General features: G+C 38.0%; 1 protein-coding gene across 4 annotated transcripts in view; it reads left to right on the top strand.

Moving 5' to 3' along the window:
- The window catches only part of MCTP1 (multiple C2 domains, transmembrane 1), a 593,076-nt gene that overhangs the window by 501,418 nt on the left and 74,763 nt on the right, over positions 1-16,895 (top strand). For 3 of the 4 annotated variants that reach the window (XM_012644776.1, XM_012644778.1, XM_012644777.1), the window contains one exon: positions 1,464-1,583. The exons of the other annotated variant lie outside the window; for it this stretch is intronic. In XM_012644776.1, the coding sequence (XP_012500230.1) occupies positions 1,464-1,583 (120 nt within the window). The remainder of the gene's footprint in view (positions 1-1,463; positions 1,584-16,895) is intronic. 4 annotated transcript variants of the gene reach the window in all.

The following is a 16,895-nucleotide window of genomic DNA, read 5'->3' as shown; positions in this document are numbered from 1 at the left end:
ATGAAGTCTCTGAAGCAAGACTGTCTAAGGCCAGGAGTCTCTCTCTATCATTCCACATGGCTTAATTTTCTCTGCCATTTAAATAGACTATAGGCTTGACCAAGATTTATTAAGAAGACTGCACATGGCCCATGCTGCTTTGCGTGCCATGAGTATCCTTCCACTAAAACTCCTGACCCATCAAAGGCAAGATGTTTGTGTTACCCCAAGCAGCTGGCTGAAATTCCCAGTTATGCTATGGTTCAGCTAAATCTTAGCAGTCAAAGGACTTTCTAGCTTTCAGTGTTAGAATTTGTGTTACCTAAGGACCCTAGTCAATAATTAGTTATCATTCAGAGTTTTGTAAAGTATTAATAACATTTACACAATAAGTGTTTTTGTTTTTGCACAATTACTGGGTACCAAGAAGTATGTTAAATCCTGAACACATTTTAATTATTCAGTTCTCACAACTATAGGTAAATACTCCTATTTTCCCCATTTTAGAGGAAGAAATTAAAGAGAGGATATGCAAGTTGCTGGAAGGTTATATGGCTAGTTAGCATTAGAATCAGGAATGGAATCCAGCTCTTAAATACCACCTGACTGAACATTACCTTAATTTGACAGCAGGAGGCACAGAGGCAGAGAATTTACATGATCTGTCCAGCATTACAGGAAGTCTGGTAGCGTGGGGCAGGAGTGAGTCACACCTTATATCCAATGTTTTGTGTTGTTTTACAATGTAAATGTTCTTAGAATGGCTCCATCTGCCACCCTGAGTTCCTAATCTAACATTTTTCTTACAATGAAAAAATTTATACATTTAGAGAAGTGATAGCATTAGAAAAAAATACAAATAGGCAGTTTTAAATTTACTTTTACAAAATTTTCTTTCAATAGCTATTTGATTTCTATGATAATGCTGCATGTTAAGCCAACCTTTTTGTTTTTTAACACTCGTGGTAGCAACACTTTTTTCATAATATGAAATCTTTGGGGTTCTTGCTATAGACTTGGTATTTTCATCTGCCTATTATACTTGTTACATTGTATTATCCAAGTGAGATTTTTTTCAAAGTCTCTGATATTAAATAGTGATTCATTTTTTATCATTCAGGCAGATAGACAGAGCTATTTCTGAGAATGTAGTGAAGCTCATTTTGCTGCCTTTTTTTATTTTGTCCAACCTAACAATAATTTCACTGGAGGAGAAAAATTAAAATTGTCTCTTTGACAGTGTAATGACACCAGTTTTTCCTTCACAGAAATTAAACAAATTAAAAATCTCAACAGTGACTTTCCAGGGGTCAGTTGTGCTTTTAGAAAAATGCCTAAGAAGTTCCGAAGGCTTTGTTTTCAAGATAAATCTTGCCGTTCTAAAGCATTTAGCTTTGTGGTTTTTGAAGTGGCACATAAATAAGAGTCCATTTAATGAAATTCAGTGTTGACTCATCTCTTCTTCTCTCCTCTCTCTCCTCCAGCTCTTTCTCTTTGTTGTCTGGAACTTTGAGCTCTACATGATACCGCTGGTTTTGTTGTTACTATTGACATGGAACTACTTCTTGATAATATCAGGGAAAGATAACAGGCAACGTGATACAGTAAGTCTCTACTTTCTTACTTGTGTGTGTTTTTGTTCTTATTCCTAGTCCCTCAGACAAGATCAACATTGAATTTGGTTTTACAAACCAGGAATTCTGTCTATAAATACTCAAGTTTAGAGGAAAGTTTTATCAGATCAAAACCAACAACTCTCTGGTCCTAACACAATGGAAAGTATTCACCCACGTCTAACATTACTCATCTTGGTAGAGACTAAAGTAGGAAGCACACCAAAGAATGAACTATGATTTTTAACCATAAATGGGTATTACTCCAAATGATTGTTTCTTTTATTCTCCTTATTTGTGTTTATGTCTTAGTGAATCCTGAATTCAGACATAATGTCACAAAATTATTAAAGATCAAACCAAATGAAGGTATTTTACTTAATGTAGTTCTCTGTTCTCTGCCTTGGAAGGACGGGAGCATTGGTTGGCCCGGGGAAGTGTATAAAGTGCCTTAATTCAGTGAACACTCATTGAACAACAGCAAATACCCTTCTCTGTGTCAGGGGTGTATTGAAATACCACTTCAAGGATGAACAGCTTTATTTAACTTAGGGAAAGTTATACTAAATTCACCTGCCCTCTTTGGCATTTTTGAAAGTTTTTAGAATGTGTGAGACAAACTCTCTCTGGAATAGAGTTTTAAACTAAAAAGCAGAAGCTAACTACACTGTAATCACGTTTGTTGTTCTGCCACACTCTGTCCCCCTGGGATTCTCTCAGTCGCTGCACCCCTCACAAGCGTACTTCAAAAAGCTTCACCATAGGCCGGGCGCGGTGGCTCACGCCTGTAATCCTAGCACTCTGGAAGGCCGAGGCAGGTGGATCGCTCAAGGTCAGGAGTTCGAAACCAGCCTGAACAAGAGCGAGACCCTGTCTCTACTAAAAAAATAGAAAGAAATGATCTGGACAACTAAAAATATATACATAGAGAAAAAAATTAGCCGGGCATGGTGGCGCATGCTTGTAGTCCCAGCTACTCAGGAGGCTTGAGGCAGAAGGATCGCTTGAGCCCAGGAGTTTGAGGTTGTTTTGAGGCAGGCTGACGCCACGGCACTCATTCTAGCCCGGGCAACAAAGCGAGACTCTGTCTCAAAAAAAAAAAGCTTCCCCATATATAAATAAATGGGGGAGGGGAGCTCTTCTCCAAACACGACATTTGCAATTTGATAACTCAGTAGACATCTGTTGAGAATAATTTAAAGGTTTGTCAAACATGAGAATCTACTTGGTCCTCATCAGATTACATGTTTTTTTTTTTATTTCCATGAAAGGTCTCGATTTGATTTATGATCAGTACATTTTGCCAACTACAGTGGCCATGATGATGCAGAATTATTTGATCATCAGTTTAAAAGTATTATATAATACTTTATCATAATAGTAAACAGTGTGATGGTTGCACAGACATACCTGTGACATAAAATAACTTCCCTTTCAGTAACACAAGCAAAATGCACTTCAAATAGTAACACCAGCAAGATATACTTCTTCAAACTAATTTTCTTAACCATCAAAATAGAAGAAAAATCCTGATGCACAACCGCCAAGTACCTGGCAAAGTTGCCTGCAACACACCATGCTTACTCCACTATTATATTTCTGTCTCTCACTAGGTTATAAATTTGAGGGAAGGGACTCATTGTTCATCTTTGTATTTGCCACTATCTGTAGCATGTTCTTTGCAAATTAGAGATGTTCAAAACATTTTTTTGTATATCAAACCAAACATGAGATTCCTAATAGAGATTTTAATGGTTAGTCAGCATCAATAGACAAGAAATTATTAGTATTATTGGCAAGGATTTTATACATACATATTTAAATTGCTCACTGAGAGACAAGCCCCAAACGCTATAAGCATTGGTGTCGTGGGGACAAATAGGTACTTTTGTCAATTAATCCAGGATGTTTTCTGTAAGAAAATAGGACTCTCTCAGACAATTGCTTTTTTGTCCCATTTATTTCAGGGATATTGTCGAGAGAGAAGAATATCTACTTTTCATTCAGTTGCCTTGAGACAAATTTGCAAATAAGATTATTTGCAAATAGGAAAAACTGGTAATTTAGTTTCAGCTTCTTAATTCTATGAAGGGACTTATCTTCAATATTTAGTCATCGCTTTGAATATTCTTAGTGAAAATTTCTGAAACTGTAGACTTTGCTTGTTATCTTCTCCAGGATATACATGCCTTGGCTGGAAAGGTCCATTTTCCTTGGCTGGAAAGGTCCAGCATATACCTGCCTTGGCTGGAAAGAGAAATAACAACATATACTATATCCTTTTGTACTTAAAATTCTCTAAGTCTTTTTATAGCCTATTGAAAAATTACATATTATATAATTTTTCTACTGCCCTTTATTTTTTCCTAAATATAACTCCAAAATAGTATTTACCAAACATTTTCCTTTTAGGCACATCTCCTCTAACAGACTCTTCCTTTTAGCCATAGACAACAGTTTATTCCCCGGCACAGCCCACCGTGAAACATTCTATAGTCTAACTCTCACAGAATGCCAACTACACTCCATAACTCCCAGTAATTGCCTTTTATTTGCCCAAAACACACATATCCACATATTCTGTTCTTTCCAGGCACCAGAGCAGCAATCACAACCTTTCATTCAGCTTCTTATTCACTGGCTCAGTTGAGACCTTATGTAACTCTTAAATCCAATTTGTCTAATTACGTGTTTTCTGGCATACCCAGCTGTGCATTTGAACTGGTTGCTCCTTTTGAAAAGAAACCTGGATTATACTTTGCTGGTTGCAGAATACGTACACACACACACACACACACACACACACACGGACACACACACGCATATATATTCACACACACATATATGCAGATTAAGGGACAGTGTTTGTAGGGGTCGCCATGCTGTGACTAAGTGACTCTCTGGTGTAGTACACAGCACTGGAGGAATGATATTTTGCCCTAAGTCCTTATTGATGTCCCAGAGACACTGCAGAATCTTTCAGCATATGTGAAAACTTCACAGGATCTCTGAGGTGCATTAATCACACTGTTGGCTGATTCCAAACTAGGAAACTTTCTGTTTTAGGAAAGAGAGAGACAGAGAGAGAGAAAGAGAATTTTCTGCTATGGGGGGGTGGGGGTGGGAGGACACATCTGTACATTCAGCAAACAAAATTCAATTAGTTTGAAAACTATAAAAAAAAAAATCAAAGTGACCTTTGGGTCTGTCCAGCAAAGAGAGAAAAGAAAACAATATTTCCATGACATAAGAAGTTGAAAGAAAAGAAAATAAATACTGTGAAAGATAAAAAAGTGCATAGATGGGTAAAAATCCTGTTTTCAATGTATTGGTTGATCGTTGAGATTAATACCAAAATAGGAAAGGATTTCCTTGTGTGTTTATTGTTCGTTAAAGAGAGGCTTTCCTTTCTTGGAGACCTGTAAGATCCGGGGGGCTGAAACCCCCTACCTTTTCCCTACCATGGTGCCTGTTTTAGTTTAATGAGAAAAATGAGATGTAATCCTTACTGAATAAGTTTTGCTACATTTAATGAGCTGAACCTGTTAAGGACAGGATAAGTAAACAGTCATTCCTGAGGCTAAAGCTGTAGTCTCAGAGGGTGCACATGAGAAAAAGACATGGTTAAAAATGGTATTTCACCTTCGCTGTTTCCCAGTTGAACTTGTTAAAAATAAGCAATCTTAGGTCTGAATCTGTCTAGACTTGGACCATGGCATTAAATTTTCTAGCATGAGAATTGTTAGGCTTTTCCAGAAAAAAACTGTTTGATACATGCTTCATTCAGAAATGTCCCTGGCATGAAAGGGATTTAAAGAAAGGAATGTCATCCTTCTCTTGGTTTCAGCTGTCACTCCAAAACCTGGGGAAAATTCTCCCCTGCACTGCATATGAGGCTTGTAATGACTATCCAAATTACAGTTACTGTGGGCAGAAATTTTGTAAGAGTAGATGCCAGGAAATAGTCTTTACTTTGGGTTTAAAAACTACTGAACCCTCATTACACTCTGGGCCCTTTATATTCATCACGTCATTTAGTCCTCCCGCAGGAGAGAGAAGCTAATTGTGTCAGCCCCGCCAATGGGTTGGGTCCTCCTAGGTCAGATACTCACCCCCCCAACCCCCACCAGCCCCTGTATCTGTGGCAAGCAAGGCAACAAGGAAACATGTGGAACAAGCATGGCTGCAAGAGCCCTTCCTCAAGAAAGGGGAATCAGGTCTCAGAGAACGAAGGAAGTAGATTGGCCAAGCAAACCAGGGGTCTATTGCTCACCTTGTAAGTATCCATTATGTCTACTTTACATTCAGGGAAACAGGGCCAGAGAGGTTAAACAACTGACTCAACGGCACACAGTTAGCAAGTGGCAGAGCCGGTATTAGAACACAGATCAGTCTGTCTAAAGTGTATACTCGTAACCACCAGCCAATCACATTTCCTCCTGTGGCTATATTTTCGTACATCCCACCTGTTCCTGGGCAACATTACAGCAAATTTCTCCCCTGCATTACAGAAAAGCCAGTAGCAATAACTCTACCTTCAAGCAGACATATTGATGAAGAAACACTCATCCCCTACCCCCCCATGGCCCCTTGTCTCTCATTCAGAGAAAAGCAACAGATAATTGTTAAGCAATTTCTATGTAGCAGGTATCTTACTAAGCCTTTTAGAGACGTTACCTCTTTTTATTCTTTACAATAATTATATTGAGTAAATAATTCTAAATGATTTTATCCCTATGTTACAAGTGAGAAAATGCAGAATCAAAGAGGATGAGTAATGAACTGCACAGAGTAGGTATGATGTGAACCCAGTTCTGCCCTGTTCTAAAGCCCCAGGCTATTTCCATGGTCACATGCATGGCAAGTCTTTCCCCAGGAGCCACTTTCTAAGTGTCCAGGGCCTTGCATGGAATCCCAGATGTCCCCAAATTCCTTCCTATAAGGTACCCATTAACCTCTCAAGAATTGGTGCCCCCATTAATCTCAGAAGCATTTGTGACCAGGAGAGCTACCTTCCATTCACCCAGATGAGCATAGGAGGAGTAAATCAAAGCTGAGAATGCTTCATATTAGTGAAGAAAGTTTTTGAATTTCCCTGACATACAGAATCTCTTCAGGCAGTGTTTTTTAATTACACTTTAAAAGAACATTCATTTTTACTGTCATGATATTCCTCCCACACAACAATCTCAGTTACCTAATCAATGGAGACATTAAAAGACTGAAGAGTGGGGCAGATCAATGAAGTCATTCTTTGACTCATGATATGACTGTGACACAAATTGAGACAAAGTCTGCCTTGCCAAAATACTTTAGTAAATACTGAAATGTTTAGTTAGTTCCTCTGAATGACAAAACACTCGGTTCTTCTTTTCCCTTTTAGAATAGTACTGAATATTGTTTCTCTTTGGAACTGTTCCAGTTAAGCCCAGAGCGCTTATCTCTAGAAATAAAGCTTTAAGGGGAAAATTTCCTTTGTCTCCACAAATGCTGTTGATTGAACAATTCGGGATGGTCCACCAAAGAAACATCTGGTTCTTTGACCTCAGTTTGTGTAAATCAAATACATTTATTATTTTCACAGCCAGTGCTCAGTTCCAAAGAAGTCTGTGGTAGATTATTTGAAAACATACAATATTGATAAGTGAAATATTCCTAACAAGATCTAAAGAGCCTGGACAAAGTCAAGCTGAGAGAGGAGAGGACTCCATATGCAAAGCACTTTGAATGTACAGTCAGATCCTCTCTACTTCAACAGAGTTTTATCATTCACTGATAGCAGCATAGACCACAAGTTTCCTGTGTTTGCGTCTCAGTACCAAAAAAGACCACATACTCAGTGCTCTTAACAGAAGCAGCACTGAGTCATACAGCCTGTAAACACATCTAAAAATGGATGATCACTCTTTTCTTCTTCGTGCTTATTTCAACAGCAATTTTCTCAATTTTTTTCAGAAGGTCATTAGCTTACAAAAATCAAAGGAGGACGATGAAAAGAACCAGACCTTTAGTTTTCCAACACAATCACTACATAAAGAAGTAGAAATCAATAGCCAATCAGATGACAGAAGAAAAGTTCATCCCCCTCTCGAAGCTGTTCACCAACTGCTTAGCCTTGCTAGATCATCACTCCTTGTACAGAGTGGTGTCCTAACATACTGACAGCCATCACGTCATCCGCCTCTGGCCATGGACCACATTTTCTCCACTCATCCCAAGTCCCCCCGCCAAAACCACGCTGCCACCATCCCCTCCCTCACAGCAGAGGACCTTCTACTTTGCATATTTTCTGCAAATTCCAGCCCTAAAACCCTATGCATTTGTCCCCAAGTTAGAGTTGCCAGATTTAGCAAATAACACAAGTGCCCAATTAAATTGGAATTTCAGATAACAGGATATACTTATATTAAATAATATTCATTATTTATCTGAAATTCCAGTTTAACTGGATGTCTTATATTTATCTGGCAACTTTAGCCCAGTCACACCTTGTATTCTTATCTCAAGACTAGCCGGAAGGTGATCATTCTGAAATAAAGTTCTGATTGTGTTATTGTGCTATGTTGGTGGTTCCCCAACATCTTCAAGCATGGCATAGGAGACCCCTCATAAGCAGGCCCCACCCAAACCATACCTTTAGCTTTATCTCCCCTGTATTCCAGAAAGATTATTTATATGTATTTTTGGTTTGCTTTTGTTTGTTTATTTTGGAGTGTACAATGTTTATTGAGCAAAAGGTGGGAGTAGTAGACCAAATAGGTGAGAAATAGAAATGAAACAGACCGTGGCATGCTCTTTTGTCATCTCTTTCTTCTGGACAACTGTTCACTACTTGGGAGAGCAGGAAACCATGGCACAGAGAAGTTATGCCATTTGGAAAAGCTCACACAGCACAGCTGGATGGGACCCTAATTCTGACTGGCTCCCAGGCTTGTGTTCTCTGCCTCTCCTCTGATCCACCCATTCCACAGGCCCAGGGAAGGGAACCTGTTGGTCTCTGTGACACAACTAGAAAGGAGGGAAGAAAGGAAGGATCCTTCTCCCTTCGGATAGATGGGGAAACTGGGGCCAGAATAAGACAGTAACCTCAGCAGAACTAGGTGCCATGTGGGACAGATGTGTGGCCCAGAGAAGAGCAATGTAGGCAGGGTCTTGAATTTAGTAGAGGCACACTTACTCTATCAGCTTCACGGCTGCCTAGCAGCCATGTGAGCACTGTGGACAGACGTGTAGCTTCGCTGGAGCACCTGAAGTCCTTGCCTCAGGCATGACACATGAGGGGTTTGAGGTCCAAGTGCAATACGCTGCACAGCTGTAGAAGGCTGGCAAAGATGCAGGGGTGGTTGGGTAGCTGTACCCCTGGTGAGGGAGGGACTCTTCTGGGGTGCATTGCTCTGGGGCGGGCGCCAGGGCCACTCTTCCAGCTGCACCGTGTACTTGTAGGGGACCTGGTTGGTGTCATGAGTAGGTGGCCACCCTGCAACAGGGGTCAAAGCCCCCTAGCTGAGAAAGGGGTTGAAGGCAGGGCCTTTCGCCCTGGGGGGAAAGAAGAGCTTTGAAAGGTGGTAGGTCGGTGGCCTCTGGAGAGGAGGACTAAGGGTGGGGTGGCCCCAGCAGCAGCAGGAGCATCTAGAGCAGAGTATATTTGTAGTTTCCCAAATATCCTATACACTTTTTCTATGCTTTCTACTCTTTTCTTAAAAATATATTCACAAAAAAATATATTTCTTATCACACATTTTTTTACAAAAATTAAACCACATTGAATCCACTGTTACCTTACCTACTTTTTACATTCTGCAACATATTTAGAGGTATCCCTCATATTACTGAAAAAGCTACTGCATTGTTCTGAATGGATGCATAATTTTCACTATATGAATACTATATTTTTTTCTTAATTAAACACTGTCTTTAGAAATGTTTGTTTCAAATATTTTTTGCCTTCTCAATGCTATAAAGAAAGTCTTAAACAAATCTTTGGGCACCTTTCTGGTAACGTCTTTTGGCAAAGTCCTTGAATAAGGACTTTGGGTGGGAGTATTTGAATTTTGAAGATTTTTGGCAGTTATACTAATTTGACACCTGCTAAGGTTTTAACATTTCATACATTGGTGCCTGGATAATGACTAATTATCATGTCTTCTGAAAAGCCATCCCTAACTTCCCCCTCTCAGCCCCGGCCACTAGCCCACCCCTACCAACTCATACTCTAAAAGGTTAAGCGAGCCCACTTCTCAGAGTTTCCATGTCCTTCTTTGTCATAAATTTGTTTCAGATGCTGCCTCAATGTCTATTTTAGGCCTGACATAAGTTATTTGAAACCCAGTTGTACCCCATCACTTTTGCTAATTAAAACTTGCCGTCCCTGCGTGGTTATTTGTGATATAGCCCACTTGGTCCTCATCTCACTATCTCCAAACCAAACACACCCCCCACAGCTGCTGACCATGATAAAACCTAATGGTCAACATCAGCCTCGAGTTAGTAAGTTCCACCGTCACACGTTTTCTTTAGCCAAGAGACGATGCCCACGGGCCTTAATAAAGGCATGGTGCCACAGGTCCTCTCTTTCGTGCCCCACCTACTAGTGGAGCTCTCTGCTGCCTCCAGACTTGGTCTCCTATTGGCACCCCTAACCTCTCTGGGACCAGTAAGTAATAATTTTTTTTTCCATTTTATGCATTTGGGGTTCACCTCTTCATTGTTTCTCACCCGACCAACAGAACTGAAGCTAACTTTCTCCTGGTCAGAGCTCTCCAAGAAAGCGGCTATCTTGGCTTATGGTCACTTTCAAGAGGATCTCCATACCAAATTAGAAAGAAACCATAACAATAAAAATCACAACACTCTTACTATAATAATTGGCTCACTGTGGATCTTCCTCACCAGCCTGTGATTGTTCTAATTGCATCTTCCATTTGTTTATCTAATCCCAACGCAGAGCAAAATGTCTCAGATGTGGCAGCATAATAGTTGCTAAAAAAGTTCGATGAATGAATAAATATTTTAGCCCAATCTTTCTTTCCAAATCAAAAATTGCCTAGTTTTTAATGCATCATTATTTTCATTCAACAAAATGTTATTGAACATTTTCAGGAACCCGCAGTGCTAGCTGTTGCTCAAAGGTGATTAAGACATGCTCCTTGCCCAGGACAGTCTGTGGTCTAGTGAGGGAACCAAACTACTAAATCAAATAGGTGAATATAATTGGTGCACTGATAGAGATCTGTATAGGATATGCAGAATATGCAGACAAAAGGCATTTAGATCATCCCGGATGTGTGTGTGTGCTGCATATGTAAAGAAAAGGGGACTAAATATCTCTCTGTGGCCATAGTCCTTCACTCCTCAGTCTGTCTCTTTCGCTTAGTAACTCCGTGTTTGCCTTTAATACTTGTTGAGCTTATTGGCTGTCCTTTTACTCAATTCTCAAACTGCAGTTGAACTTAAAATTGGAAAGATAAAACTGTAGACTAGTGGAAGATGAGTATCACCAGTGTGTGACATGTCAGTTCCTATAAAGAAAGATGTAATGGAAAACACTTCTACTTTTAAGTCAGTTTACAAAAGATCCTCCTCACTGGAATGCACACTTCTTGCTTTAGATCTATTAAGACTCAGAAGAAACTTAGAGTTTAAAGTTAGTGGTAGTTGCTGTAGAGAATGTTTACAGTTACTCATTTTAGCCCCCACCATCTTTCTGAATTCTCTCCACCTGCTCAGATTCTCCAGAGATGCATTTGAGAATGTAATGGGGCAAAGAGGTACTCTTAGTTCTTATAGAAAAGTTCTTCCCTGAAACCCGGCTCCTTTTCTAGCAAATCAATTGTTTTGGTAAGTTTGAAGGAAACTTGAAGGTCTTGCACCAATAAATGGCTGACCCTTGGAGCCCCAGGGAGTCATTGAAAAACCAACTCCCTAAGCTCCCCTCAAAGCCTCCCACGGAGCCAAAGAATTGGCCCTCTGGTGGTTCTCCAAAGCACCCAACCCAAGTATCTACCCATGTGTCAGCCAAGTGGTTTTATCATTTCTGTTCTCCTTCCAAAAAAATCAACCCCCACATTGTTTTCATTTCTGTAATTGAGGAGTGAGACTTAGGAGAAAAAAAGGATACCCACAGTTTTTGTCTCAGGGTGGATGCGTTGTCCTACCTATTTGTGGTGATTTCCTGTCCTCCCTATATTTTGCACTCTCCTCTTGATAGCCCAAGCTCTTAGAAGCATTATGGTGAGGGAGGGAGGACAGTGGGGCCAACCTTCTGGCTGACTTGTGACCTCATAACTAGTTTGCTTTGATCATTGTGCTCTGTGCGGTGGGTGGTGTTGGAAGGGGATTTCACACAATATTTGTGGAGACTTATTGTTCCTGGTGCAGAAAGGTGACAAGAAATTACAAGACCTCAATGAACAAACTAAAAGTGGAATCTAAATGACACATCTTTATCTGCTTGTGGAAAATGTTTAAAAATCAGAACTATTATTAGAAGTTCAATAACTCAGAATATCCATTTTTTAAGCATTGTATGAGATACATTTGTCAAAAGCATACAACTATAAGGCCCTTCTACCATCGTGTACACAGAACTGGAACAATACGTTTCAGTGACCAAACACCTTCAGAGACATTTTCTGTCATTTGTTACCGAATTTACTTCATCATACAAAAAACACCCAAAATGACTATTATACACTATCACTTTTTTTCAAAAATAACTGAATTTTCTGGTAACATTGCTTAAATAAGAAAAAAGTCAGGTCACTTAAACAAAACTCCCAAATGAGTTATCCTTCCATGGGCAACAGCAAAAACATCTTAAAAATAAGTTTTACCACTACACCTTTCCAAGTGGTAGAAGTTAAGAGCCCAAACTTTGACATTATGAAGACCTGGGATTAAGTTTCAAATCTCCTACTTGTTAGCTATACAAATTTATTCATTCTCTAGGCCTCAATTTCGTTACCAATAATATGGGGACAATAGTTATCTGTTGGGGTCTTCTGAGGATTTAAGAGACAATTACAATGTGTTTACCATATAGCAAGTGCTCAATGAATGATACCTGAGCACCTTACCATGTATAAAACAGGGCAAGCCAGTGTGAGTATTATGGGGGTATAGACATTATATAAGTCACCACCTCTCTTGAAGAGTTCCTTTGTAAGTCCTATTGAAACAGATGGTTTTCCATGGCCATTAGTCATTCTTCCTGGTTTTCAGTTTAAAGACAATAGCATTGACACAGTGAGATTTCCTGTGTCCATAATCCCATTGCTATGTATATGAAAATCCCACAAAAATAAAAACTATATACCAGTCTTTAAAAGCATGTGAAGAAATTTGAGCAAAAGTAATCTTTAACAGATTAAAACTTCTTGATAACTGGAATTTACAGAAATACCCTAAATATTAAGCCATTTTGCCGGTCATATTCATAGATATTTGAAAGAACCATCTGTCTTGATTATTGTAATACAAATCTCCACCATGCACAGTGTATAAAGACAAAGGCAGCCAGTACCCTGAGCAGAGAACAGGGCATTTCACCAAAACCATCATTGGATCCAAAAGCAAAATACTCCTTTCTAACAGGCTTGCCAGGATGTCGGGTAAGAGGAGGGGAAAGGTAAACCTACACCAGCATACCAGGCCTGGAGACAGGGACTAATTTTAATAAATCAGAATGGAACATGAAAATGTCAACTTAATCAAGCATTTAAATTTTATTAATCAAGCCTAATTTTTATGAGTGCAAATAATCACTGAAGCTGGACAAATTTGTTCTCGATTGCATCAGAAACATAATTTTAATATTTAATGGACTGATGAATTTAAATGGAGAATTATCTTTATGAAACATGCTCTTCATAATTTGCCATTAAATGAGAAATAAAAAAAATCAACATAAATCTTACATAAAGGTTATTTAACTAAATGTTGGTACTATAAATATTATAAATGCATTATACACTAATTTAGCAATCACACAGTACACTACATAAAGCAGAAATGATAAGTAGACCAGGCAGGCTTTTCCTAGAATATAGAGCTCTGTGTTATATTGCGGGAAGCTCATGATATAATGGTTCGGAGGTTTTGTGTGAGGTTTCGTGAACATTCTTTTCATTCAGGCTTTTATGCTACAATTCACCATTCACCACAGACATTCTTTTCAGTTCAAATGTAGGTCTAAACCCACTAGGACTTTCTTTTGTGAGGTGATTATTCTTTATATAAAAAGATAAAAAACATTTATCATTATTATTTATAGAAAAGGGATATAAGAAAAGAACTGGTTTTCTGACTATATGATTTTTTGACATTCAAAACATGCTCCATTTTTGAAGTTAAATTTTCTGACATGTTCTCAGGTGTTAAAATAATCCAGGTGAAAAAGAGAAGAAAAAGAGAACTCAAATTAGTGTCAGAATATTTTTCTCTGCAAATATACACACATTCCACTCACCCTGTCCATGATCCACAACAAATAGATTGCTTAAAATAAGGAGTTGCTGTGAATTTTTATAAAATCAAACCTAACAGGTCTGTATGGTCCAAAAGTTTGCTAACATTAATCTCCAGGATAAATGTTTTGAAGTATTTTTTTTCAAATTCTATTCTTTAAAGATCTCTAATGTTCCCAAAGTGTAGTATTTTCCTATTATACATGTGCTAAAATATGCATTTATCTGAAAAAGAACTTGCCTGTTGCAGTTTTCATGTTTCTGAACGTATCTGATGGGGTTGGAGCAAAGAGTGTTTAGGAGAAGATGGCAGGACATGGTATTCTTAAGAAGGCCACAGCAGCTCCGTTTTCTTTCTTTACTGAAAATATTTTCAATAGATAATGTGGACCTTTCATTAGATACTTTAACAAAAATTTCCAAGGTTGTTTACAAAATTGGAAGCGTTTAGAATTGTGCCTCTTTTGTTCCAAAGCTGTGGTCCTGGAATGGAAATTTGGCTCTAAATATAGAGGTTTAAGTATATAATTTTCTTTTTTATTTGACCTCTCTTTGTTATTAATATATAAAAATAGGCCAGGAGAAGTGGCTCATGCCTGTAATCCCAGCACTTTGGGAGGCTGAGATGAGAAAATTGCTTGAGGCCAGGAGTTCGAGGCTGCAGTGAATTGTGGTCACACCACTGCACTCCAGCCTGGGTGATGGAGCAAGACTCTGTCTTGAAAAACTATTAATATATATGTGCATGTATGTATGTGTGTATATATATATATTTTTTGCTTTGCCTCTAAAAATACATACGTGTCTATATAAATATTTTGCTTTGAAAACATTAAATTTTATAAAATAGATTAGTGGTGAGTCTAGCTATCTTTTAATTTTACTTGGAAAGCACATTAAACAACTCAATTTTGGGGAGCCTTTTGTATACCTTTTTTTAACCTGACAAATAATAGTTTCCAGAAAGCATTATTATTTAAGAAACACATTCTAGGTTAATAGTTGACCTGTTTTTTTCCTACTCAATTGAATTAATATGCAATGTCCTAAGGCACCAAGATTAGAATTTTCCTGCAAGCAAAAAGTACAATACATTGTAAAGCCTTTAGATGGAGACATAGTTCAAATAAATACTAGAATTCTGATCACAGTGCTTTGTGTAAGTATAAGAATGAACGTTTTAAAATACTGAGAAGGAAATATGAAATTTATTTAAGATGCTTGTACTAATTATAGAATTTGTATTATTGTTTAGTCTCTCTTAATGGAAGGGCTTTTCTGCATATTAAGCTGACACTTAAGAAAATAAAAGGTTACATACTCTTGGCCAGTAAAGTAAATTTACTGTCTTTGCACCTTACAGCAAAGCATATTATAAGAATGCTGTTGTTGATGATACAGAATACATGCTTATATAATCAGTAGCATGCATCAAAAGTCATCTGATAGCCACATTAAAGCCACATTTCCTATTAAGAATCAGACTAAATTACAACATGGCACTTTCTAGAATGAGCCAAGGAAATGCATTCTGCAAGAAGAAATAATTGTATTTGAGTGTCTCTGTAAAAATCAGGAAGTCTTTTAGCAGTGAGTACTAATGCTTTTCTTTTTAGTCTGCCTTCTTTTGTATTGCAATATATTCAGCCTCACTGGCAAGCCTATCACACTAATTATTATTACATCTACTGGTTCAGTTATCTTGACGACTACTGTAGCTGGAATACTCCAAGGTCAAATCCTTAATAGCGTGAATCAAACTAAGCATCCATCATACATGCAGTTGCTTTAGAGATATACTGGATGAAACAGTATATCCCAGACCTGTTTGAGTCTTATTATTCTTATAAACATGGAGTAAATTAATGCAGTTTAATTGTGCCATTTATTTTGCAAAAGTTCCTTCTCAAAAATCTTGTGAGAAGCAGTTGTCCTGTTGTAAAAATGTCTGCACAAACACTCCTCTAAAGGTCTCATTGATCACAAAATCTTCAGCCCGGCTTCTGGTACTTCCAAGTGATCCAAAATCATTTGAGTGATTATATGCATCTTCCCAATCCACAGGCATTTCATAATTTCATATTATGCCTACACATATGTGTGATAAATCCATTGGCATGCAAATGCATGTTCTGCTTGGTTTACACACAATGATATAAATGAACTCCAGACCATGTTGAAGAATACCACTCTCCCCAAATTCTTCCATATCTCTAGGGTGGAAATAGGCGTTGAGTTTGTAATGTATCCAAATATAAGCATCTGTACACATTTGGATGTTCTATGAATATGAAACTAAATGTGAAACTTCTTTTGTGTCAATTTTCTTTAACATTTTAACATCACAGTTGCACATCTGGACAGCAGTGATTTCTTCTTTAAATGTGTTGCATTTTTATAGACCGTGTTTGAGGAAAGCAATTTGAATTGTACAACTATTCGTTCTGAACATAGTAAAACATCCATTTAATTTGAAGATTATTTCCAAGGAAAAGAAGTAAACATACTAAAGAAACTGAATTATGTCAGCATTGGCTTTCAAGAGGTTTTGGTTTCACAGTACTTGATACTTATCTTATAAGGTTAACATAACCAAGATTCTTTTTGTTTAGAGGGATTTAAATAAGTGGAAGATTTTCTTCCTATGATAATTATAATATGAAGTGTTCCAAGAATTATTCATGGGCTTTTTAGCCCCTCTCGTCACTTTAAACATGCATCCTAAATTGATGTTTAAAAGCAATACTTAGTATCCACTGTCTCATGATGATTTTAATGACTGTGTTACCTGAACTCACTTTTCCTCATCCTTTCATCGGTCTTCTTGTTACAGTGTCCT

Source organism: Propithecus coquereli, unplaced genomic scaffold, assembly GCF_000956105.1.
Source record: "Propithecus coquereli isolate 6110/MARCELLA unplaced genomic scaffold, Pcoq_1.0 Scaffold22, whole genome shotgun sequence".
Classification (NCBI taxonomy): Eukaryota; Metazoa; Chordata; class Mammalia; order Primates; family Indriidae; genus Propithecus; species Propithecus coquereli.
The sequence above is the reverse complement of the archived record's forward strand: the minus strand, read 5'-3'. Positions and strand labels throughout refer to the sequence as shown.